This window comes from Leucoraja erinacea, chromosome 1 (genome assembly GCF_028641065.1).
Source record: "Leucoraja erinacea ecotype New England chromosome 1, Leri_hhj_1, whole genome shotgun sequence".
Taxonomy (NCBI): Eukaryota; Metazoa; Chordata; class Chondrichthyes; order Rajiformes; family Rajidae; genus Leucoraja; species Leucoraja erinaceus.
In genome coordinates, this window is record NC_073377.1 from 9,398,265 (window position 1) to 9,424,337 (window position 26,073).

The 26,073-nt window shown below is 45.7% G+C and overlaps 1 protein-coding gene across 1 annotated transcript in view; it reads left to right on the forward strand.

Annotated features, from left to right (window-relative positions):
- The window catches only part of polr1a (RNA polymerase I subunit A), a 154,916-nt gene extending 129,129 nt beyond the window's left edge, over nt 1–25,787 (forward strand). The window contains 2 exon segments of the mRNA XM_055649274.1: nt 11,999–12,163; nt 25,553–25,787. Coding sequence (XP_055505249.1) covers nt 11,999–12,163; nt 25,553–25,653 — 266 coding nt within the window. The 3' untranslated portion in view covers nt 25,654–25,787.
- Nucleotides 25,788–26,073: the final 286 nt, after the last annotated feature.

Genomic DNA, 26,073 nt, shown 5'->3' on the forward strand with positions numbered 1-26,073 from the left:
GGCTGACCGGACGACACATCGCACAGGATTGTCACACCCCCAGGACCGAGAGGGACATCCTCAAGACGGAGGCCGGAGATGGCAGTCCGGTAGGTGGGCACCTCGTCGTCCGTGAGCTGTGCCGCCGCCAGAGCAGAATAGTCCAATCCGGGCGCCACCTCGAACACGGCATTTATAGCAGGGCGGGACAATGCGTCGGCCACCCGGTTCTCTTTCCCCTTGACGTAGCGGATGGCTGTGGTGTACTCGGAGATGTAAGCCAACTGCCGCTGCTGACGTGCGGACCAGGGGTCGGAAACCTTCTGCAGGGCGAAAGTGAGCGGCTTATGGTCGGTGTAGGCGGTGAACGGGCGGCCCTCCAGGAAGTAACAAAAATGGCGCACAGCCAGGTACAGAGCCAGGAGCTCACGATCGAACGCGCTGTACTTGGTCTGCGCGCGGTTGAGGTGCCGACTGAAGAAGGCCAGAGGCCGCCAAACTCCGCCCGTCAGCTGCTCCAGTACAGCACCAACTGCCGACTCCGAGGCGTCCACAGTGAGAGCAGTCGGGGCATCTTCCAGTGGGTGCACCAGCAGCACGGCCCGAGCAAGGGCCTCCTTCGCGCCGTCGAAAGCTGCCTCCGCCTCGTGGGTCCACTCAACGCTCTTTTGCTGCCCACCCGCAAGAAGTTGATACAGGGGCCGCATGATGTGGGCTGCGGATGGCACGAAACAATGGTAGAATGCCACCATGCTGACAAATTCCTGCAGGCCACGCACCGTGCGTGGGCGGGGAAACCGACGGATGGCGTCAACCCTGTCAGGCAGGGGAACCGCGCCTTGCGCAGTCACGCGGTGGCCGAGAAAGTCAATTTCGTTGACCCCAAAACGGCACTTGTCCAGGTTGATGGCCAGACCATGCTCGCCGAGCCGCTGACAGAGCTGTCGAAGGTGAGCGCAGTGTTCCTGCTGCGAGCGGCTGGCCACCAGGATGTCGTCCAGGTACACGAACATGAATTCGAGGTCACGACAAACCCCGTCCATGAGGCGCTGAAAGGCCTGTGCAGCGTTTTTGAGGCCGAACGGCATCCGAGTAAACTCGTAAAGCCCGAATGGCGTGATGATAGCCGTCTTGGGTACGTCATCCGGGTGAACCGGGATCTGATTATAACCCCGTACCAGATCCAATTTTGAAAAAAATGTGGCCCCAGCCAAATGGGCCGTGAAGTCCTGGATGTGGGGTACGGGGTATCGATCCGCTGTTGTTGCAGCGTTCAGCCGTCGGTAATTCCCACAAGGTCGCCAGCCCCCGCTTGACTTAGGGACCATGTGGAGTGGGGACGCCCAAGGGCTGCTCGAAGGGCGGACGATCCCCAAGGCCTCCATCGTGCGGAATTCCCGCCGTGCCAGACGCAGTTTATCTGGTGGCAGTCGTCGTGCTCGTGCATGGAGTGGTGGGCCGGTAGTCGGGATATAATGTACAACTCCGTGGCTGGGGGTTGCTGAATGAAACTGCGGAGTGAGAATGTCCGGGAACGCAGCCAAGATTCGTGTGAATCGGGAGTCCACGGACGCCAGTGGCCGCCCCACCGGTTGACCCAAGCACAACGTGATCGGCTCCATTGTGGTGGCGTTGACCAAACGCTGACGCCCGACGTCCACCATGAGGGAATGCGTCCGGAGAAAATCGGCCCCGAGCAATGGTTGGGAGACGTCGGCAACGGTGAAGTTCCATGAAAAATGGCAGGAGCCGAGCACGATGGGAACCATGCGCAGTCCATATGTGCGGATGGGGCTGCCGTTCGCCGCGGTGAGGACGGGCCCCCGCTTACGAATGTCGGCCAGCGAAGGGGGCAGGACGCTGAGCTCCGCTCCTGTATCCACGACGAAGCGGGTCCCGGAGCGCCGATCCCAAGCGAAAAGGCGGTGAATTTGGCCGGCCACCGCGGGGACTATTGGCAGCCGGCCCAGGCGTTTCCCGGGAACGTGCATGGCTGGCGGCATTGTCGTGCTGCAGCACCCCAGTGCTGATGGAAATAGCACCAGCTCCTTCTGTTTGTGTTATTTGGAGCTTGCCTGCTCCTGCTGGTGGTGCCTGCAGCTTGCTGGCGCTGGACTGCAGGTGCAGTACCCCTCACTGCCGCTGGGGGTAATCGTGCGGGCCGTCGGGCTGGAGCTGTCACTCCTTCCACAGCTCCCCCGCCCCACCGGAGGAAATCGGGAGCTGCTGGGGTGACGTCATCGGCGTGCCTGCCGACGGCCAGCGCGTTGACGTCATCCGGCGTGCCTGCCGACGGCCAGCGCGTTGACGTCATCCCGGCGCGTCGACCTCAGCGCGACCTCGTCTCTGCTGACGCCCAGCGCGCTGACGTCATCAGGGCGCGCCATCCACATGGCGTCGGCGCGCCTCCCGAGGGCCCGAAGGTCGGCAAACGAGGCGTCGGTGAGTTGCAATCGAATGTAGGCCGGCAGCAGATGCAGGTAAGTGTACTCGAACAACAGGCACGGCGTGTGCCCGTCTAATAACGCCACCATTTCCTTTAGGAGGGTAGATGGCAAGGTCGCCCAGGCCACCCATATGCAGGATCCTACCTGCCCGCTCCATCCTACTTAGTCCGTAAATTTGGAGCAGGAGCTGTTTCAGGCCGAGGTATTTATTATTGTCCGGGGGGGCTGCGAGGAAGTCCGATATTTCTTCCACCGCATCCTGGTCGAGGGCTCCCACCATGTAATAGAAGCGGGTGGCATCGACCGTGATGCCCCGCAGGTTGAACTGGGCCTCCGCCTGCTGGAACCAGATGAGCGGCCGTGTGGTCCAGAAGCTGGGCAGTTTTACGGAGACCGCGTCCTGAGACAGGGTCGGGCTGGCGTGTGAGGAGGTAGGGCTTTGTTCTGTCTCCATCATGATGCCAATGGAGCGTCGGGGTCACCAATGTAGTGCGTGGGTCCCAAAATGAGGCAAGTAGTCCGAAGTTTGAGAAGCATTTTACTTTAATTCCTCCCGGTTCAGGGAAAGACGAAACCAGGAAAAGATGGCACCCAAACCCTGCCTTTTATACCCTCCGGCTAAGGACCGCCTCCAGACTGCACCACTCCTGTGCCGAGGGGTTCGGCAGTATAATGGCACGACCCTTAGGAGCCGCCACAATTGCATCATTTAAGAAACAATTAGGCAGGTGCATGGATAGACAATAGGTGCAGGAGTAGGCCCTTCGGCCCCCTCTTCCTCCCCTCGTCTCTCCCCCCCGTCTCTCCCCCCTCCATCCCCCCCACTCTCCCTCCCCCCCACTCTCTCTCTCCCCCCTCCTCTCCCTCCCCTCCCCCCTCTCTCTCCCCCCTCCTCTCCTTCCCCTCCTCTCCGTCCCCTCCCCCCCTCACCCTCCCCCCCCTCTCCCTCCCCCCCCTATCCCGGGAAAAAGACTGTGAATTCCCCTTATATATTCCCTACATGGTTTTTACTCGCCTCTAAAACAGTTTTTGCTTTATTTTGAATTTCCAGCACCTGGAGATTTTGGTTCCATGAATGTAAAATGTACTGCAGTTTGCCATTTTAAATAGGGTGATTAAGAGTCTAAGACAATTAAAATGCTCGTTCTTTACGGGAAACCCGCCGACAGAAAACTATTCTCATTTGGTGAATGTGGAGGAGATCTGGAAGCCTTGGGCGAATTGAATTGTTCGTGACTTTATTTATTTAATTAATTAGAATTTGAGCATGAGAAATTTGTGATCAGCATGAGAGTGTGAGAAATTCATGAAATGCGTGAGTCTCACGCTCAATGCGTGCGAGTTGGCAGCTCTGCCCGTACCCCTGATCGCAACAGAGACGGAGTCCCCCTAGTCGTTACCTTCCACCCCATCAGCCGTCGCATACAACACATAATCCTCACTTCAGGTACCCCCGGCATTCCCTCTCTCTATCCCTTCCCCCACCCAAGTCTCACTAGCTTCTCATTTTCACCCTACAAACAGCTTAGAATGGCTTGTTTCCTTTATCATCGATATTTTTTTGCATCTTTCATTTGTTGTTCTTTATTTCTCCACATCACCGTCTATATCTCTCATTTTCCTTATCTCTAATCAGTCTGAAGAGAGATCTCGACCCAAAATGTCACCCATTCCTTCTCTGCAAAGATGCTGCCTGTCTCGCTGAGTTACTCCAGCTTTTTGTGTCTATCTTCCCTATTACTATAGCCAGAACATTGTCTTGTCTCCAAGACTTTAGTTTTCACACCCGTTTCCTGATATCAAGTGGCGTAAATCGAATTGTGTAAAGACTTGTTTTTGTGGTGGTGCAGATGTCAGGAAGAGAAGGTGCATAGGAACACGGACTCAGCATTCTGGTTGATCTTACTGCGATGCGTCATCCTTGCATTTGTCTCGTCTCATCATTCCCACGGGTTGCAATGTTATTGGAGTCTCTTTTACTCCTAATGGTCTGCATTTTGGCAAGAATCAGAGTTTTGGTCTAATTTGATTTGATTTACTTCTGTCTATTTATGTTGTTTCAACCGTTTTAACACTCAAAAAACATAACATAGAAGACTACAGCTCAGGAACAGGCCTTTAGGCCCATAACATATGGAACTCTCTGCCACAGAGGGTAGTTGAGGCCAGTTCATTGGCTATATTTAAGAGGGAGTTAGATGTGGCCCTTGTGGCTAAGGGGATCAGGGGGTATGGAGAGAAGGCAGGTACGGGATACTGAGTTGGATGATCAGCCATGATCATATTGAATGGCGGTGCAGGCTCGAAGGGCCGAATGGCCTACTCCTGCACCTAATTTCTATGTTTCTATATGTGCCGAACATAATGCCAAGTTAAACAAACCTCTGCCCGCACATGTTCCACATCCCTTCATTCGCTGCATGTCCGTGTGCCAATCTCAAAGCCTTTTAAATGCCACTATCTGTCTCCACCATCAAGCCTGGCAGTGCATTCCAGGAACCCAACAATCTCTGTGTTTTTAAAAAAAACTTGCCCCACCATCTCCTTTAAAGTTTGCCCCTCGCATCTTGAAGCTATGTCCTCGAGTCCTTACTATTAGGCCCAGGGGGGAAAAAAAAGTTCTGACTCCCTTTCATATATGTACCTCTCATCATTTTATAAACTTCTATAAGGTCTCCCTTTGACCTTCCAACATTCCAACATTCTATCAGGTCTCCCTTCAACCTGTACCATCTCCAAAGCCTCCACATATTTCCTGAAATGGGGCGACCAGAACGGAACACCCTACTCCAAATGCGGTTTATCCAAAATCCTGTAAAGCTGCAACAGGACTTATTGACTTAAACCAAATGGCCTGACAGATGAAGGCAAGCATACTGTATGCTTTTTTACCACTCTATTCTACTTTCAGGGGACTAAGGACCTGAACCCAAAGGTGCCCCTACATCAATGTAGTTAAGGATCTTGCCATTAACTGTATTTTCCCCATATGTTTGACCTCCCAACATCTTACACTTGCACAGATTTAACTTCATCCGCCATTTCTCTGCCCATTTCTTTTGTTGATCTACAGCCCGCTGTATACTTTGACACCATTCTTCACTGTTTGCAACACCACAAATTTTAGTGTCGTCAGGAAACTTTCCAACCAACTCATCTACACTTGCATCCAAGTTGTACCTGCAAACAAGAGATTCCAGCACGGATCCTTGCAGAACTCCACTGGTCATTGACCGCCAGCCATTAGAACATATTTCTACCACAACCCTCTGTCGTGCCACTGCCTTGGGAAACCAGACAACATAATCAAGGACTTTTCTAGTCCGGTCATGCCTCCTACTTCCCAAACCTGTCAGGCAGAAGATATAAAAGCTTGAAAGAGCGTCACACCGGACTCAGGAACAGCTTCTTCCCCTCTTATAGCAGACTTCGGTACCGTCCTTCCATAAGCCAGGTACAATCCTGATTTTTCCAATCCACTTCATCATGGAAATTGGATCTTTTCTCTGGAACTGTTACGCTATAATGCTGAGAAATTGCACTTTGGTATTTTCCTCTTCATTCTCGCTGTTGTACGCGTTTGGCTTGATTGTATTCATGTATAGTCTTATCTGATTTGATTAGATAGCATGCAAACAAAAACTTTTTACTGGTTCTTGGTACATGTGACAATAATAAACGTAAACCCATGATTAAGCCAGTTCTGAATCCAAATGACCAAGTTCACCTTGGATCCTATGAATCTTCATCTTCTGGATCAGTCTACCAGGAGGGACTTTATCAAATATCGTGATATAGATTTACCATGTTGGCATTCCATTTTTATGTGTGCCTAATTCTGTCCACAGCAGGCTCTTCCACACTTATCATACTTGATCCCACTGTTTGACTATCCCAGTAAAGAATGAGATATGCTGGGCTTGCTTGTGCTGATGTACATTTATGCCTTTAATAATAGTCAACACTGCACAAAATCTCCTAAAAAGCCTGTTTTAGTTACCAGGTCTGTTCTGTGTAAATCCCATTTAACACGATTATTGTGGTGCAGCGGCAGAGTTGCTGACTTACAGCACCAGATACCCAGGGTAAATTTTGACTATGGATGCTCTCTGTATGGAGTTTGTACGTTCTCCCCGTGACCTGCATGGGTTTTGTCCGGGAGCTCCAGTTTCCTCCCACACTCCAAAGACATTTAGGTTTGCAAGCTAATTGGCTTGTTAAATTTGTCAGTTGTCCCTAGTGTGTGTAGGATAGTGTTAGTGTACGGGGATCGCTGGTCGGCACAGACTCGGTGGGCCGAAGGGTCTTCATCTCTAAAGGGAGCTATATCTCTAAACTAAACTAAACCAGTGTCTTGCAGTTTATTGGAGAGTATCTCGTCAAGAACAAATCAGTGGTCATTTCTGGCAGTGTTGTCAAAGACAGATGCATCTGCCATAGGTTGAACCGTTAGGATAATGTTCATGTTGAGGGAAGCTTGCACCCCATCGGTATGAACATTAACTTCTGTACCTTCAAGTAACCCTTGCTTTCCCTCTCTCTCCATCCTTTCCCCTTCCCAGTTCTCTGACCAGTCTTACTGTCTCCGACTACATTTTATCTCTGTTTGCTTTGTTGTGACCTTCTCCCAACTGACAATGGTCTGTTGATCTCCATTCCCTTTATCCTGTTTTCACACCTTGCACCTTGTTATCTATATACTTCCGTATCTATGTACTGCCCACTCCCATGACATCAGTCTGAAAAAGGGTCTTGACCCGAAACGTCACCCATTCCTACTCTCCAGGGATGCTGCATGTCCCGCTGAGTTACTCCAGCATTTTGTGTTTATCTTCGATTTAAACCAGCATCTGCAGTTCCTTCATACATATTTCGTAAGTGGATTTGGTAAGTAGATTTGGGGCAGCACAGCGGTAGAGTTGCTGCCTTACAGTGGCAGAGACCCGGGTTCAATCCCGACTATGGGTGCTGCTGTACAGAGTTTGTATTTTCACCCCATGACCTGCGTGGGTTTTCTTCGAGATCTTCGGTTTCCGACCACACTCCAAAGATGTACAGGTTTGTTGGTTAATTGGCTTGGCATAAATGTAAATTGTCCCTAGTGTGTGTAGGATAGTGTTAATGTACGGAGATTGCGGGTCGGTGCAGTCTCGGTGGGCCGAAGTGCCTGTTTTTGCATCATATCTCTAAACTAAATTAAACTAATCAGCAGTAGGGCTTGAGGCGCTGGAGCCTGATTTAACGACTAGTAAGACGGTGGTTTATTCTCTGCTTGTCCACTTCCTTGCCTAATTTCTTCATGTCCAAACATCCATCAACCTCAGTCTTGGAGGAAAAAACCAAACTTAACATTCACGTGTATCGGGTAGAACAATAGGGTAGATGCACAGAGTCTTTTACCCAGGTAGGGGAATCAAGAACCAGAATACATAGGCTTGTGAGAGAGAATATTGTGCAGTGGGTACATGGAATGTGCTGCCGAAGGTGGTAGTTGCGGGGCTGGCCGAGTCCGGAGCGGGTGGAGCGGTGGAGGAGCACTGCTGCTGCTGCCCGACCTCCGGAGATTTGGGAGGCTACTGCTGCGGGTCTGCGGACGGCGGCACCGGGAGCCCGCGGCTCCCTGGAGGGAGACCGCTTTTCGGGGCTCCTGCAACGGCGACTTCTCCCGCCCGAGTTGCGGGGTCGAAGAGCTCCTGGAGCGGGGCTTGACAAGAAACTGTTGGATTTATATCAAGAACCCGGTGGCGACCTCGCACCACTTTAATGACCGTGGGAAATCGCCATATTTTGCCTCTGACATCGGGGGGGGGAGAGTGCAGAGGAGAGATACGTTTTTTTGGCCTTCCATCACAGCTATGTACATGTTTATGTAAAATGTATTGTGTTGTGTCTGGGGTCTAAGGTATTGCAGAAAGCATTTCAAAGGGGTCCAAATGACAAATAAAACCATGACTATTGACTATTATAACAGCATGAACCTGTGCAAACAAGTCAAGAAATTGGATTTATATCAGTGGCGCAGAACTTGAGAAATGATATTAGCCTCCAATAAAGACATTTGGACAGGTACATGGATAGGAAAGGTTTAGAGCAAAATGGGCCAAACATGGACATGTGGAACTAGTGTAGATGGGCCATCTTGGTCAGCATGGGCAAGTTGGGCCGAATGGCCTGTTCCCACCCCATGTGACTCTATCTATGACGTTGATCTCCATGCTCCTTGAGCATCAGAGTAAGCAGATTCTGACCTTATCCGAACCTAAACAATGTGCACAAGGCTTTGTGCTCTTTCAGTTATAGACTGTGCAGACAGGAAAGGCAGCCTCTCATCTAATCTTGTTCAGTAGCTTTGCTAGATTTAGCACTTCAAGTGCTTATGCATGCACCTGCAAATGCATCTGGTCAGTCTCCTAACCACAGCCTGTTTCCATTCCAACCTCTATGTGCACATGCAGAGCCTCTACTTGCTGAAGTAGCCCAGCTGTGGTGCAGGGATCCAAACTTGACAGTTCACAGAAAACTTTTTCTAAATAACCATATAACCATATAACAATTACAGCACGGAAACAGGCCATCTCGGCCCTACAAGTACGTGCCGAACAATTTTTTTTTCCCCTTAGTCCCACCTGCCTGCACTCATACCATAACCCTCCATTCCCTTCTCATCCATATGCCTATCCAATTTATTTTTAAATGATACCAATGAACCTGCCTCCACCACTTCCACTGGAAGCTCATTCCACACCGCTACCACTCTCTGAGTAAAGAAGTTCCCCCTCATTTTACCCCTAAACTTCCGTCCCTTAATTCTGAAGTCATGTCCTCTTGTTTGAATCATCCCTATTCTCAAAGAGAAAAGCTTGTCCACATCAACTCTGTCTATCCCTCTCATCATTTTAAAGACCTCTATCAAGTCCCCCCTTAACCTTCTGCGCTCCAGAGAATAAAGACCTAACTTATTCAACCTATCTCTGTAACTTAGTTGTTGAAACCCAGGCAACATTCTAGTAAATCTCCTCTGTACTCTCTCTATTTTGTTGACATCCTTCCTATAATTGGGCGACCAAAATTGTACACCATACTCCAGATTTGGTCTCACCAATGCCTTGTACAATTTTAACATTACATCCCAGCTTCTATACTCAATGCTCTGATTTATAAAGGCTAGCATACCAAAAGCTTTCTTTACCACCCTATCTATATGAGATTCCACCTTCAAGGAACTATGCATGGTTATACCCAGATCCCTCTGTTCAACTGTATTCTTCAATTCCCTACCATTTACCATGTACGTCCTATTTTGATTTGTCCTGCCAAGGTGTAGCACCTCACATTTATCAGCATTAAACTCCATCTGCCATCTTTCAGCCCATTTTTCCAAATGGCCTAAATCACTCTGTAGACTTTGGAAATCCTCTTCATTATCCACAACACCCCCTATCTTGGTATCATCTGCATACTTACTAATCCAATTTACCACACCTTCATCCAGATCATTGATGTACATGACAAACAACAAAGGACCCAACACAGATCCCTGAGGCACCCCACTAGTCACCTGCCTCCAACCCGATAAACAGCCATCCACCATTACCCTCTGGCTTCTCCCATTCAGCCACTGTTGAATCCATCTTGCTATTCCTGCATTTATACCCAACCGTTGAACCTTCTTAACCAACCTTCCATGAGGAACCTTGTCAAAGGCCTTACTAAAGTCCATATAGACAACATCCACTGCTTTACCCTCGTCAATTTCCCTAGTAACCTCTTCAAAAAATTCAAGAAGATTAGTCAAACATGACCTTCCAGGCACAAATCCATGTTGACTGTTCCTAATCAGACCCTGTTTATCTAGATGCTTATATATATTATCTCTAAGTATCTTTTCCATTAATTTGCCCACCACTGAAGTCAAACCAACAGGTCTATAATTGCTAGGTTTACTCTTAGAACCCTTTTTAAACAATGGAACAACATGCGCAGTACGCCAACCCTCAGGGACTATTCCCGTTTCTAATGACATTTGAAATATTTCTGTCATAGCCCCGGCTATTTCTACACTAACTTCCCTCAATGTCCTAGGGAATATCCTGTCAGGACCTGGAGACTTATCCACTTTTATATTTTTCAAAAGTGTCAGTACTTCTTTTACTTTGAACCTCATAGTATCCATAGCTGCTCTACTAGTTTCCCTTACCTCACATAATTCAATATCCTTCTCCCTGGTGAATACCGAAGGAAAAAAATTGTTCCATATCTCCCCCATCTCTTTTGGCTCTGCAGATAACTGTCCACTCTGTCTCTCCAATGGACCAATTTTATCCCTCGTTATCCTTTTGCTATTAATATAGCTGTAGAAACCCTTTGGAAATGCAATTGAAAAGAAAATTTCAGCAAACTGAGCAATAAGTTTGGGATTTTTTACATGTGATGGGATGAAGCAACCTACTGATTTTTCATCCTCTGAATTATTCTCTTAATCTCAAGCTACAATCTGTTATTGTAGTTTGCAACCTAGGCCAATAATAATAACCTTGTTTAGTTGATTATTTATTGTCAGTGTACCAAGGTACAGTGAAAAGCTTTTTGTTGTGTACTATCCAGTCAGTGAAAAGATTACAACCAAGCCGTCCACAGATACAGAATAAAGGGTATAACGTTTAGTGCAAGATAAAGTTCCGTAAAGTCTGATTCAAGGTCTCCAATGAGGTAGGTGGGAGGTCAGGACTGCTCTCAAGTTCGTGAGATGGTAGGTTCATTGCATTACAGGAACAGGCTGTTTGGCACACATTGTCCACATGAACATGATGCCAAGTCAAACTAAACTCTGCCTACATGTGATCCATATCTCTCCATTTCACGGTAAGTTTTCTATGCTTTGCAACACCTGTGTGGTTGAAAAGAGGATTTTTTTTTGCCAGAGTTTTTAACTTCAACAGTTTAAAATTCAGGTCAGTGCTATTGGTCCAATCGAGGTCTGGATCTTAAAGTAATTCTACTGTGCAACGAGTGGTAGCAATTCAATACAGCCACATTGTGCAGCTGTCTTTCCTGGAAGCTTAATATCATTGCTCATATAACCATATAACAATTACAGCACGGAAACAGGCCATCTCGGCCCTACAAGTCCGTGCCGAACAACTTTTTTTCCCCTTAGTCCCACCTGCCTGCACTCATACCATAACCCTCCATTCGCTTCTCATCCATATGCCTATCCAATTTATTTTTAAATTATACCAATGAACGTGCCTCCACCACTTCCACTGGAAGCTCATTCCACACCGCTACCACTCTCTGAGTAAAGAAGTTCCCCCTCATATTCCCCCTAAACTTCTGTCCCTTAATTCTGAAGTCATGTCCTCTTGTTGGAATCTTCCCTATTCTCAAAGGGAAAAGCTTGTCCACATCAACTCTGTCTATCCCTCTCATCATTTTAAAGACCTCTATCAAGTCCCCCCTTAACCTTCTGCGCTCCAGAGAATAAAGACCTAACTTATTCAACATATCTCTGTAACTTAGTTAATGTTTTGTGCCGTTGATTTGAATCCTATTTCTTGTCTTGTTTTGCACAGGTATCCAAGTGGACCCACGACATCTTTCTCTCGTGGCAGATTACATGTGCTTTAATGGATCGTACAAACCATTTAATCGCATTAGCATTCAGTCAAGCTCTTCGCCACTTCAGCAGATGACCTTTGAAACCAGCTACAAGGTTTTAAAACAAGCAACTATGCTAGGTAAGATCATGACAAAGCTGATCTGTTACAGCTGAGTGGACTCGAAGCCATATAATCTATCCCCACTGTAATGATTTTTCATATCAGGAAGTAATGGTTGTACATTCTATTTTTGACAATCCCCTCTTTTCCTAAATGTACCTTTGTCAAAACTTTTAACAAGACATCTAACGAGGGTGGCACAATGGCACAGCAGCAGAGTTGCTGCCTTACAGCACCAGAGACCTGACAACAGGTGCTGTCTGTACAGTTGACATATTCTCACTGTGACCTGCGTAGGTTTTCTCTGAGTGCTCCGATTTCCTCCCACATTCCAAAGGCGTATAGTTTTGTAGGTTAATTGGCTGCAGTAACATTGTAAATTGTGCATAGAATAGTGTAAGCGACGGGGATTGCTGGTCAGTGTGGACTCGATGGGCCGAAGGGACTGTTTCCATGTTGAATCTCTAAACTAAACTAAACTAAAGAGATGGCAGAAGCAATATTTTGAAAAGCAGTTCTTCCTTCAGTTGATGGATGTCGAGGAGCTTTTGGTTTCAGAAGTGGTTTTAGATGACAAAAGTGAAGAGTAGGAAACGGTCTAGATGTTCACTGATAATGTCGCCCACATTGTGTTTGCTCCTGCATTATGGGCAGCTCACTTGATAGCAATGCATTGTTTATGAACCAGAATATGGTGGTGCAGTAATTAAATTGCAGCATGAATGATTTACAGTAGTAGATATTGTCTTTTATCAGCTAAACAGCTATGGTTACAAGCCAGGCAGCAGAAACCACTCTCAGAATAGTAGATAATAATACTATAATCTCACTTGTGCTTCATGTTGACTCGATTGTCAGGGTTTCGGGGACATCCCCAGCACCTCCAGTGCTCAGCTAGCTGCCAATACTAAATTCTTGAAAGAATCAGCTTGAGTTTTAATAAGCTCTATTTTATTGAACCAGAATTATTGAAACGTTGATCCGACTGTGGGGGGATGTTTTTTATGTTTAATGTTAAATTCTATATTGTTGTATTTATTTTATTGGTGTTCTGCAATGGCAACTTAAATTTCACTACACACATTGGTGAATGTGACAATAAATGTCCTTTGTCCTTTGATAACATCCATTTATTTCCAGATTTGTTTTTGTAATTGGATTGAACGTCCCGTAGTAAGACACTGGATCTTGAACTTGTTCTTCAGTTTATTATTCCAAGCTACTAAATCATTAATGCTGTAAATTAATCACTGCACCACCATATTCTAGTTCATCCTAGTTCATAAACAATGCATTGCTATCAAATGAGCTGTCCATAACGTAATAACAAATGCAATGTGGGTAACATTGTGGCACAGCGGTAGAGTTGCTGCCTTACAACACCACAGTAAATTGTGAATTGTCCCTAGTGTGTACGATAGTGCTAATGTACGGAGAATGCTGGTTGGCAAGGACTCAGTAGGCTGAAGAGTCTGTTTCCACGCTGTATATCTAAACTAAATTTTACAAAAAGCTAAAAACTAAGCAACTCTGTATGCAGTAGTACTTTTAAAGTTTGTTTCACTTCAGACAGACTAAAACGAAATAAAATTAGTAATGAAGTAGTAAAATCTTTATTTTGCCAGGCGGGTGTGGCAGTAAACTCTTACAGTAATAATATCCAGACTATAGGTTCACTCTATCCCCACACACAGAGGTAATGTTCAATCAGACATATTTATACCCCAATAATCAGCTATTCAACCATACTTTATCTTACAGAGCATTGTACAGCCTCTTGCCTGTTAAGATTGACAGGTTCTTCTGAGAGAGGAAAGGTTAGCCCATATATGGTTATGCTGAAGAAGCTATTTTTTTGCAGATTCAAGCATTCTTGTTTTTTGACCTTGTTGATCTATTGTTTGTACATTGCAATAGTAGAGCAGAGGGAAAGAACCGTTGTCTGACCATACTTCTGATTGTTTATATCATAAATGAAAACATCATGTAGTTGTGCTGTTATCTCGCTGGTGTTATGGAAGAATGGCGAAAACATTTCTGGTAGCCTTGCTAGTGTAATAGGAGAAAGGTGAAAGCATCCATTTTGTGACTTTTAAAACTTTAAACTTTCTCAGTACTGCAGAGGTGGATTGCACTTCTAAACATTTGGCCGGTGCTTTTTGATCAGGATGGCTAATCATTTAGAAAGCAGAAGCATTTGCAAAGTGTAGAAAGATTAAATTTACTAATATGCATTTTGATATCAAGATTGAAGTAGTGTTGAGTCTCTTTATGGTGGATAAGATCCTGGGGTCCTGATGGGATCCATCCCAGGTCATTGAAAGGGTGAACAGAGGAGATTGCTACGGTCTTGACAAAGATCTTTGTATCCTCTCTAACCACAGATGAGTCTCCCCATCAGTGGCAGTGAAGTTATTGGAGAGGATTCCTGTTGATAAGATTTACAGTAATTTGGAAGAGAATGGGTTAGTTAGGGACAGTCACCATGGCTTTCTACTCAGCAGGTCATGTGAGGTTACAAAGGTGATTGATGAGATTATAACAATGGATGTTGTCTACATGGACTTTTAGTAATGCATTTGACAAGTCCTTCAGGCTTGGATGGATCCAGAAGATTAAGATACATGGCGACTTGATAGTTTTGATCAGTACTGGCGTGCCTAAGTAAGACCGAGGGTTGTGGTGGAAAGATATTATTCTGGCTGGAAGTTTATGCCCAGTGGTGTTCTGCAAGGATCAGCGCAGGGACTTCCATTGTTTGTGATATATATAAATGGCTTGGATGTAAGGTTTGCAGGCGACACCAAAATTGGTGTTGTGGAGAGTGAAGTAGGATATCAAGTGTAAAGCAGGATCAAGTATAAACAAGAGAGAGCTAGATAGGGCTCTTAAAGATAGCGGTGTCAGTGGATATGGGGAGAAGGCAGGAACGAGGTACTGATTGAGAATGATCAGCCATGAACTAATTGAATGGTGGTGCTGGCTCGAAGGCCTAAAATGGCCTACTACTGCACCTATAGACTATTTTCTACTCTATAGGATATAGAGCAGTTATTGATATGGTTGGAGAAATGTTATATGGAGTTTAATCCGGGCAAGTATCAGGCGTTGCAAGTGCAGGAGAACAGTATAAAGTTAATGGCAGGACCCACAACAGTACTGTTGTACAGAGGGATGTTGGGGTCCAAGTCCATAGCTCCTTGAAAGTAGCAACACAAGTAGATCCAGTGGCATGCTTGCCTTCTTCAGTCAGGGCATTATGAGAGTCAAGAAGTCATGTTGCCTCTTCATAGAACTTTACTTAGGTTGCATGTGGAGTGTCATGTGCCTGGCCACCCCATTAGAAGAAGGACGTGGAGGCTTTGCAGTGGAAGCAGAAGAGATTTACCTGGATTTTGTCTGGATTAGAGTGTATTAACTGTAAGAAGAGGTCTGGCAAATTTGGATTGTTTTCTCTAGAGTATTGGAGGCTGAGGGGAGATGTGTTATTCTAATTATAAGAGGCTAGTCAGAATCTTTTCTCCTATAAATTGCATGAATTGAGAACATGATGAAACACTTTCCATTTGACTGGAAGTTTATGCCCAGTGGTGTTCTGCAAGATCAGTGCAGTGCTAACCATTGTCAAGTGGCTTGACACCACCCAATACAAAGCAGCCCACTGATAGACACCCCATTAACTCCCCTGATATCAGTCTGAGGAATTTGGAGTATCATGTGATTGGCCACCCATTTCTTCTCTCCAGAGATGCTGCCTGTCCTGAATTACTCCAACATTTTGTGTCTATCTACCCCATTAACTACCTGTAGTTACTCAATATAACTTACTATTCCAAACGCACCTGCCACCTCTGCCACAAGTAGAACACCGTCAACACCAGGTTCCCTTTTCCCACTCGCATGTCATCCTGACTTGGAAGTATCTCGCCAGTCTTCCGTCATTGCTGGAGCTCCCTGCCCAAAGACACAGTGGGAATACATTCTGCCGTAGTATAAGAAGATTGTTCACCACCAACGTCTCGAGAGCAATTAGGACTGGATGCTAAATGTTGATCTTGTTGACCTAGACCCTAAAAAAATATTTGGATGGAGTGACCATAACATACCAAAAATGTATAAAAATGTAGTAACTTAGATTTATCTGAAACAATGGTTTTAAATCTAAATAATGCAAACAGTGAAGATCTAAGTTATAGGTGAAAAACAAAGCCGATGCAGGAAATCTAAAATTAAAAGTTGATGAAAATACACAGCAGATCAAACCGCATCTATAGGAGGAGAAGCAGAGTAAATGTTTAAAGTTGTCAGACTGTTGAAGGGTCTTCATTCTGAAACATTAATGGGCCTGTCATAGAAACATAGAAATTAGGTGCAGGAGTAGGCCATTCAGCCCTTCGAGCCTGCACCGCCATTCAATATGATCATGGCTGATCATCCAACTCAGTATCCCGTACCTGCCTTCTCTCCATACCCTCTGATCCCCTTAGCCACAAGGGCCACATCTAACTCCCTCTTAAATATAGCCAATGAACTGGCCTCGACTACCCTCTGCGGCAGAGAGTTCCAGAGATTCACCACTCTCTGTGTGAAAAAAGTTCATCTCGGTTTTAAAGGATTTCCCCCTTATCCTTAAGCTGTGACCCCTTGTCCTGGACTTCCCCAACATCGGGAGCAATCTTCCTGCACCTAGCCTGTCCAACCCCGTAAGAATTTTGTACGTTTCTATAAGATCCCCTCTCAATCTCCTAAATTCTAGAGAGTATAAACCAAGTCTATCCAGTCTTTCTTCATAAGACAGTCCTGACATCCCAGGAATCAGTCTGGTGAACCTTCTCTGCACTCCCTCTATGGCGATAATGTCCTTCCTCAGATTTGGAGACCAAAACTGTACGCAATACTCCAGGTGTGGTCTCACCAAGACTCTGTACAACTGCAGTAGAACCTCCCTGCTCCTATACTCAAATCCTTTTGCTATGAAAGCTAACATACCATTCGCTTTCTTCACTGCCTGCTGCACCTGCATGCCTACTTTCAATGACTGGTGTACCATGACACCCAGGTCTCGCTGCATCTCCCCTTTTCCTAGTCGGCCACCATTTAGATAATAGTCTGCTTTCCTGTTTTTGCCACCAAAATGGATAACCTCACATTTATCCACATTATACTGCATCTGCCAAACATTTGCCCACTCACCCAGCCTATCCAAGTCACCTTGCAGTCTCCTAGCATCCTCCTCACAGCTAACACTGCCCCCCTTAGTTTAGTGTCATCCGCAAACTTGGAGATATTGCCTTCAATTCCTTCATCCAGATCATTAATATATATTGTAAATAGCTGGGGTCCCAGCACTGAGCCTTGCGGTACCCCCACTAGTCACTGCCTGCCATTGTGAAAAGGACCCGTTTACTCCTACTCTTTGTTTCCTGTTTGCCAGCCAGTTCTCTATCCACATCAATACTGAACCCCCAATGCCGTGTACTTTAAGTTTGTACACTAATCTCTTATGTGGGACCTTGTCGAAAGCCTTCTGGAAGTCCAGATACACCACATCCACTGGTTCTCCCCTATCCACGCTACTAGTTACATCCTCTAAAAATTCTATAAGATTCGTCAGACATGATTTACCTTTCGTAAATCCATGCTGACTTTGTCCAATGATTTCACCACTTTCCAAATGTGCTGCTATCCCATCTTTAATAACTGACTCTAGCAGTTTCCCCACTACCGATGTTAGACTAACTGGTCTGTAATTCCCCGTTTTCTCTCTCCCTCCCTTCTTAAAAAGTGGGGTTACGTTTGCTACCCGCCAATCCTCAGGAACTACTCCAGAATCTAAAGAGTTTTGAAAGATTATTACTAATGCATCCACTATTTCTGGAGCTACTTCCTTAAGTACTCTGGGATGCAGCCTATCTGGCCCTGGGAATTTATCGCCCTTTAATCCATTCAATTTACCCAACACCACTTCCCGGCTAACCTGGATTTCACTCAATTCCTCCAACTCCTTTGATCCGCGGTCCCATTGCTATTTCCGGCAAATTATTTATGTATTCCTTAGTGAAGACGGAACCAAAGTAGTTATAACCATATAACATATAACCATATAACAATTACAGCACGGAAACATGCCATCTCGACCCTTCTAGTCCGTGCCGAACACATAATCTCCCCTAGTCCCATATACCTGCGCTCAGACCATAACCCTCCATTCCTTTCCCATCCATATGACTATCCAATTTATTTTTAAATGATAAAAACGAACCTGCCTCCACCACCTTCACTAGAAGCTCATTCCACACAGCTACCACTCTCTGAGTAAAGAAGTTCCCCCTCATGTTACCCCTAAACTTCAGTCCCTTAATTCTCAAGTCATGTCCCCTTGTTTGAATCTTCCCTACTCTCAGTGGGAAAAGCTTTTCCACGACAACTCTGTCTATCCCTCTCATCATTTTAAAAACCTCTATCAAGTCCCCCCTTAACCTTCTGCGCTCCAAAGAATAAAGCCCTAACTTGTTCAACCTTTCTCTGTAACTTAGTTGCTGAAACCCAGGCAACATTCTAGTAAATCTCCTCTGTACTCTCTCTATTTTGTTGACATCCTTCCTATAATCAGGCGACCAAAATTGTACACCATACTCCAGAATTGGCCTCACCAATGCCTTGTACAATTTTAACATTACATCCCAACTTCTATACTCAATGCTCTGATTTATAAAGGCCAGCACACCAAAAGCTGTCTTTACCACCCTATCTACATGAGATTCCACTTTCAGGGAACTGTGCACAGTTATTCCCAGATCCCTCTGTTCACCTACATTCTTCAATTCCCTACCATTTACCATGTACATCCTATTTTGATTTGTCCTGCCAAGATATAGCACCTCACACTTATCAGCATTAAACTCCATCTGCCATCTTTCAGCCCACTCTTCCAACTGGCATAAATCTCTCTGTAGACTTTGAAACTCAACTTCATTACCCGCAACCCCACCTATCTTAGTATCATCTGCATACTTACTAATCCAATTTACCACACCATCATCCAGATCATTTATGTACATGACAAACAATAGTGGACCCAACACAGATCCCTGTGGCACCCCACTCGTCACTGGCCTCCAACCTGACAAACAACCATGCACCATTACTCTCTGGCATCTCCCATTCAGCCACTGTTGAATCCATCTTGCTACTCCACCATTAATACCCAACTATTATTCACTTAGGCGAATTTTTTCGGCGACTATCATAGTCGGCAGGTCGCCGAAAAAGTGGCGACTGAACCCCCCCCCCCCCCCACGACAATGTCTACAACAACCTACCGCCTAGTCGACGGCAAGCTACTGACAACCAGCGACCCATTAGGACATCCACCTACAACAACCTACGTCCACCTGCGGCAAGTTACGACCCTCTCAGCGATAACTGAAGCCAACTTAAGACAATTCAGTCTTACTGGTACCTGTCAGCAATTGACGTAGGTAGTCGCGAATGGAAGTTACTGAAGTCAACACCGGCGACAACCTACATCATCCTGGCGACAACCTACAACAGCGCCTACATCAGGAGAAGTCAAGCTATGCTCATTGGCGTCAAGCCAGCTGTCGCCAAAAAGTTTTGAACATTCCAAATCCAGCGGCAATCAGAAAAACGCTACGATTCTTTGGGCGACTGAGGAGACGACTCACAACCATACACGACCGTTTGACGACAGCCTAGTCGCCTGTAGTCACCTAAAAAATCGCCTAAGTGGGCAGACCCATAAGCTTTGCTTCCCCTCCCGCAGATGCATCCGGACCTGCTAAGTATTTCCAGCCTTTTCCTCGTTATATCCAGCATTTTTTCCAATTATTCATCTATATTAGATTGGGACGCTACATTGTTCATAAATTATAGGTGCAGAATTAGGATTCAATTGGAATTAGATCAAGGCACAACCAATCAAGGCTGATCTATCTTTCCCTCTCAACCCCATTCTCCTACCTTCTCCCCATAACCCCTGTGTGACCTTCAGCAATCAATAGTTTTCATGCAGAATTAAAGGGACGAAGCTGTTCCTGAACGTTCTGAATTCTGATGTATCCTCCACGTATGTTTCAAAGCCCTGACATAAGTGCTGGAACAAAGCCATAGTGCATACATAAACCTTTCATAGGCGGCACAAACCGGTTTATGAAGCAGAACTTTTTGAATAGAGGCAGGGAGCACAGAAGCAAGGAAGTTGATTTTATAATCTGTAAATTAATACTTATTGCACTCGTGGGTTTCCAATCAGGCGTGGGAACCCTGAGCAGCTCCTATAACCATATGACAATTACAGCACGTAAACAGGCCATCTCGGCCCTACAAGTCCGTTCCGAACAACTTTTTTTCCCCTTAGTCCCACCTGCCTGCACTCATACCATAACCCCTCCATTCCCTTCTCATCCATATGCCTATCCAATTTATTTTTAAATGATACCAATGAACCTGCCTCCACCATTTCCACTTCCAAAGGGAAAAGCTTGTCCACATCAACTCTGTCTATCCCTCTCATCATTTTAAAGACCTCTATCAAGTCCCCCCTTAACCTTCTGCGCTCCACAGAATAAAGACCTAACTTATTCAACCTAGCTCTGTAACTTAGTTTGTTGAAACCCAGGCAACATTCTAGTAAATCTCCTCTGTACTCTCTCTATTTTGTTGACATCCTTCCTATAATTGGGCGACCAAAATTGTACACCATACTCCAGATTTGGTCTCACCAATGCCTTGTACAATTTTAACATTACATCCCAGCTTCTATACTCAATGCTCTGATTTATAAAGGCTAGCATACCAAAAGCTTTCTTTACCACCCTATCTATATGAGATTCCACCTTCAAGGAACTATGCACGGTTATTCCCAGATCCCTCTGTTCAACTGTATTCGTCAATTCCCTACCTTTTACCATGTACATGCTATTTTGATTTGTCCTGCCAAGGTGTAGCACCTCACATTTATCAGCATTAAACTCCATCTGCCATCTTTCAGCCCATTTTTCCAAATGGCCTAAATCACTCTGTAGACTTTAGAAATCCTCTTCATTATCCACAACACCCCCTATCTTGGTATCATCTGCATACTTACTAATCCAATTTACCACACCTTCATCCAGGTCATTGATGTACATGACAAACAACAAAGGACCCAACACAGATCCCTGAGGCACCCCACTAGTCACCTGCCTCCAACCCGATAAACAGCCATCCACCATTACCCTCTGGCTTCTCCCATTCAGCCACTGTTGAATCCATCTTGCTATTCCTGCATTTATACCCAACAGTTGAACCTTCTTAAACAACCTTCCATGAGGAACCTTGTCAAAGGCCTTACTAAAGTCCATATAGACAACATCCACTGCTTTACCCTCGTCAATTTCCCTAGTAACTTCTTCAAAAAAGTCAAGAAGATTAGTCAAACATGACCTTCCAGGCACAAATCTATGTTGACTGTTCCTAGTCAGACCCTGTTTATCCAGATGCTTATATATATTATCTCTAAGTATCTTTTCCATTAATTTGCCCACCACTGAAGTCAAACTAACAGGTCTATAATTGCTAGGTTTACTCTTAGAACCCTTTTTAAACAATGGAACAACATGCGCAGTACGCCAATCCTCGGGGACTATTCCCGTTTCTAATGACATTTGAAATATTTCTGTCATAGCCCCGGCTATTTCTACACTAACTTCCCTCAATGTCCTTGGGAATATCCTGTCAGGACCTGGAGACTTATCCACTTTTATATTTTTCAAAAGTGTCAGTACTTCTTTTACTTTGAACCTCATAGTATCCATAGCTACTCTACTAGTTTCCCTTACCTCACCGAGTTCAATATCCTTCTCCTTGGTGAATACCGAAGAAAAAAAAATGTTCAATATCTCCCCCATCTCTTTTGGCTCTGCAGATAGCTGTCCACTCTGTCTCTCCAATGGACCAATTTTATCCCTCGTTATCCTTTTGCTATTAATATAGCTGTAGAAACCCTTTGGATTTACTTTCACCTTACCTGCCAAAGCAACCTCATATCTTCTATTAGCTTTTCTAATTTCTTTCTTAAGATTCTTTTTACATTCCTTATACTCCTCAAGCACCTCATTTACTTCATGCTGCCTATAATTATTGTAGATCTCCCTCTTTTTCCGAACAAGATGTCCAATTTCCCTTGAAAACCAGGGCTCTTTCCAATTTTTACTGTTTCCTTTCAACCGAACAGGAACATAAAGATTCTGTACTCTTAAAATTTCCCCTTTAAATGTCCTCCATTTCTCTTCTACATCTTTCCCATAAAACAAAATGTCCCAGTTCACTCCTTTTAAATCATCTCGCATCTCATCAAAGTTAGCCTTTCTCCAATCAAAAATCTCAACCCTAGGTCCAGTTCTGACTCTCTCCATAATTATATTGAAACTAATGGTATTGTGATCACTGGACCCGAAGTGCTCCCCAACGCATACCTCCGCCACCTGTCCCATCTCATTTCCTAACAGGAGGTCCAGCACTGCCCCTCCTCTAGTAGGTACCTCTATGTATTGCTGCAAAAAACTATCCTGCACACATTTTACAAACTCCAACCCATCCAGCCCATTTACAGAATGTGTTTCCCAGTCTATGTGTGGAAAGTTCAAATCTCCCACAATCACTACCTTGTGCTTACTACTAATATCTGCTATCTCCTTACATATTTGCTCTTCCAATTCTCGTTCCCCGTTTGGCGGTCTATAATACACCCCTATAAGTGTTGCTACACCTTTCCCACTTCTCAATTCCACCCAAATAGCCTCCCTAGATGAGCCCTCCAATCTATCCTGCCAAAGCACTGCTGTAATATCTTCCCTGACTAGCAATGCAACACCTCCACCTCTTGCCCTTCCAATTCTATCACACCTGAAGCAACGAAATCCTGGAATATTTAGTTTCCAATCACAGCCCTCCTGCAACCATGTTTCACTGATCGCCACAACATCATACTTCCAGGTATCTATCCAGACTCTAAGCTCATCCACCTTTCTTACAATGCTCCTAGCATTAAAATATGCACATTTAAGAAACCCCCCGTCTCTTATTCTCTGTTTATTTCCTTTTTTTTCTCTCTCCTCTTGTGTCCGAGTGCTTCCCTTTTCTGCTTCCTGCCTCCCATTCTGTCTACTAGCTTTCGCTATTTGAGTCCCTCGCCCCAACCATTCTAGTTTAAAGTCTCCCCAGTAGCCTTTGCAAATTTCCCCGCTAGGATATTGGTCCCCCTCGGGTTCAAGTGCAACCCATCCTTTCTGTACAGGTCCCACCTTCCCCAAAAGAAGTCCCAATGATCCAGGAACTTGAATCCCTGCCCTCTGCACCAGTCTTTCAGCCACGCATTTATCCTCCACCTCGCTCCATTCCTACTCTCACTGTCGCGTGGCACAGGCAGTAATCCTGAGATTGTTACCTTTTTGGTCCTTTTTCTTAACTCTCCTCCCAACTCCCTAAATCCTCCCTTCAGGACCTCTTCCCTTTTTTTACCTATGTCATTGGTACCTATATGTACCACGACCTCAGGCTCCTCTCCCTCTGATTTAAGGATATCTTGGATGCGTTGAGACACGTCCGAGACCTTGGCACCAGGGAGGCAGACCACCATCCTGGTCTCCCGACTGCGTCCACAAAATCGCCTATCCGACCCCCTAACAATAAAGTCCCCAATTACTATTGCCCTCTTTTTTTCCCTAGCTTTTGGAGCAACAGGGCCGGTCTCTGTGCTGGAGGCCCATCCGCTGTCACTACCCCCGGGCAGGCTGTCACCCCCATCCGTACTCAAACAGGAGTACTTATTTGCGAGGTGTACCGACATTGGAGTACTCACTCGTTCCTGCCTCTGCCCCTTGCCCTTTCTTAACGTGACCCACATGTCTCTCCCCCGTGGTTTTGGAGTGACCACCTCTCTATAACTCCCCTCTATGACCTCCTCACTCTCCCTGATCAGACAGAGGTCATCGAGCTGCTGCTCCAGGATCCTAATACGGTCCCTTAGGAGCCCCATCTCGCTGCACCTGGTGCAGATGTGGACGTCTGGAGGGCCATCCGACACCATGACCTCCCACATCTGACATCCAGAACAGTATACTGCTCTGACTGTCATTCTCCCGCCTTACCCTGGATCTGATACAAGTATAATACAATAGAAACTGCTGGGAGAAATCAGCAGGTATCTGACTCACAACAGCTGCTCCCTCGTGACCTTTAAACTGCACCTTTATTATATAAACAAAAAGCACTGTACCTTTAGCCCACTGTACCCTTGGCTCACTGTACCTTTACTAAAGCACTGCCCCTTTAACCCACTGTACCTTTACTAAAGCACTGTCCCTTTAACCAGCACAAATGCTAACCTGAGGTTGCACCCAATGAGCTGCTTCCTCTAGTCTGCTTCCACCAATCAGCGGCTTCCACCAGAACCCTCACTATGGAGTGTGGAACGTTACGGATTTTGGTAAAAAAGCCCTGACCCTCCTCCACACTCTCCAACGGTCCTGGGCCTCTGTGAAAACAAGCCCCGCGCCCGATTTAAGTACTCACCGCCCTGACCCTCCTCCACTGCTCTCCAACGGTCCTGGGCCTCTGTGAAAACAAGCCCCGCGCCCGATTTAAGTACTCACCGCCCTGACCGCTCTTGTTTCCCCCTCCCTGAGTTTCTTACCCATCTGCTGAACCCTTTTCATCCAGAGAGTTTATGAATTTGTGAAATTCTCTGCCACAGTAGGCAGTAGAGGCCAATTCACTGGATGAATTTAAAAGAGAGTTAGCTAGAGTTAGATAGGGCTAGCGGAATCACGGGATATGGGGAGAAGGCAGGCACGGGTTACTTCTTCTTCGTGCGAATGAAAGATAAATAAACCAAAGAAATAGTTAGATCTCAAGCCGGGTGTTGAGCAGCCAGGTTGGTGTCTCTGAGTCAATGTCTGCCAGGCCCCGAGTTCCATTTGGTGGGTGGGTACAGATGACATGGTTGGCTGTCTGTTGTTCTGCTCCGCATTCACAGGCTGTGCTCTGGCAGAGTCCCCATCTCCACATGCTGGCGTTGAAACGCCCGACTCCAGTACCAAGTCTGTTGAGCTTACTGATTGAGGATGATCAGCCATGATCACAATGAATGATGGTGCTGTCTCGAAGGGCCAAATGACCTCCTCCTGCACCTATTTTCAATGTTTCTAAGACTCTATGACTTAAGAGTAAAACAGAATACCGAGAAAGAACTGGAGTTTTAAAAAAGGAAACTAATTTCCCTCATGAAAGATTTGGGCAGTGCACTGGTAACACCTTGGTGGGTTCTGAAAATTCTAGTGTGTCAGGACTTGGTCTTTTACTATTGATTTATCTTTTTTTATCCCCTTTTTTTCTATCCTTTAGGCTCTCATGATGAATTGAAATCTCCATCAGCCTGCCTAGTGGTTGGGAAAGTGGTCCGTGGTGGCACGGGGCTTTTTGATTTGAAGCAGCCTCTTAAGTGACTCATCTGATTAAAGAGTAAAATATTCTCGGAAGTAGAAACAGACAGGAAATTATGTTTTGGGATATTTTTATTGTACATCCTGTCAGACTCCAGATCAACGAAGACAGACGCAGAGGAATACAAAAATACCACAAGCCCACGTGTCTAAACGTGTCTGTTTGCTGCTTCGAGCTATTTGCTAATGAAAGGAGTGGGGTGGGAGGAAAAATACCTACCCTCTCCCTATACAGAAAGCACAAATGGATCAAAGTGCAACAGAAGATGAATGTGAATGCTCAAAGCTGGCAGTGGCAAAACAGGGGAGGTTTTTTTTCGGAAGTACTGCTGCTTTATGCCATTACAACGCTGCTGTGTGAGGAAGCAGTAACTCCACTATTGTGCCTAGGTGGTTATTTGAATAAAATTCTACCTCAAGGAA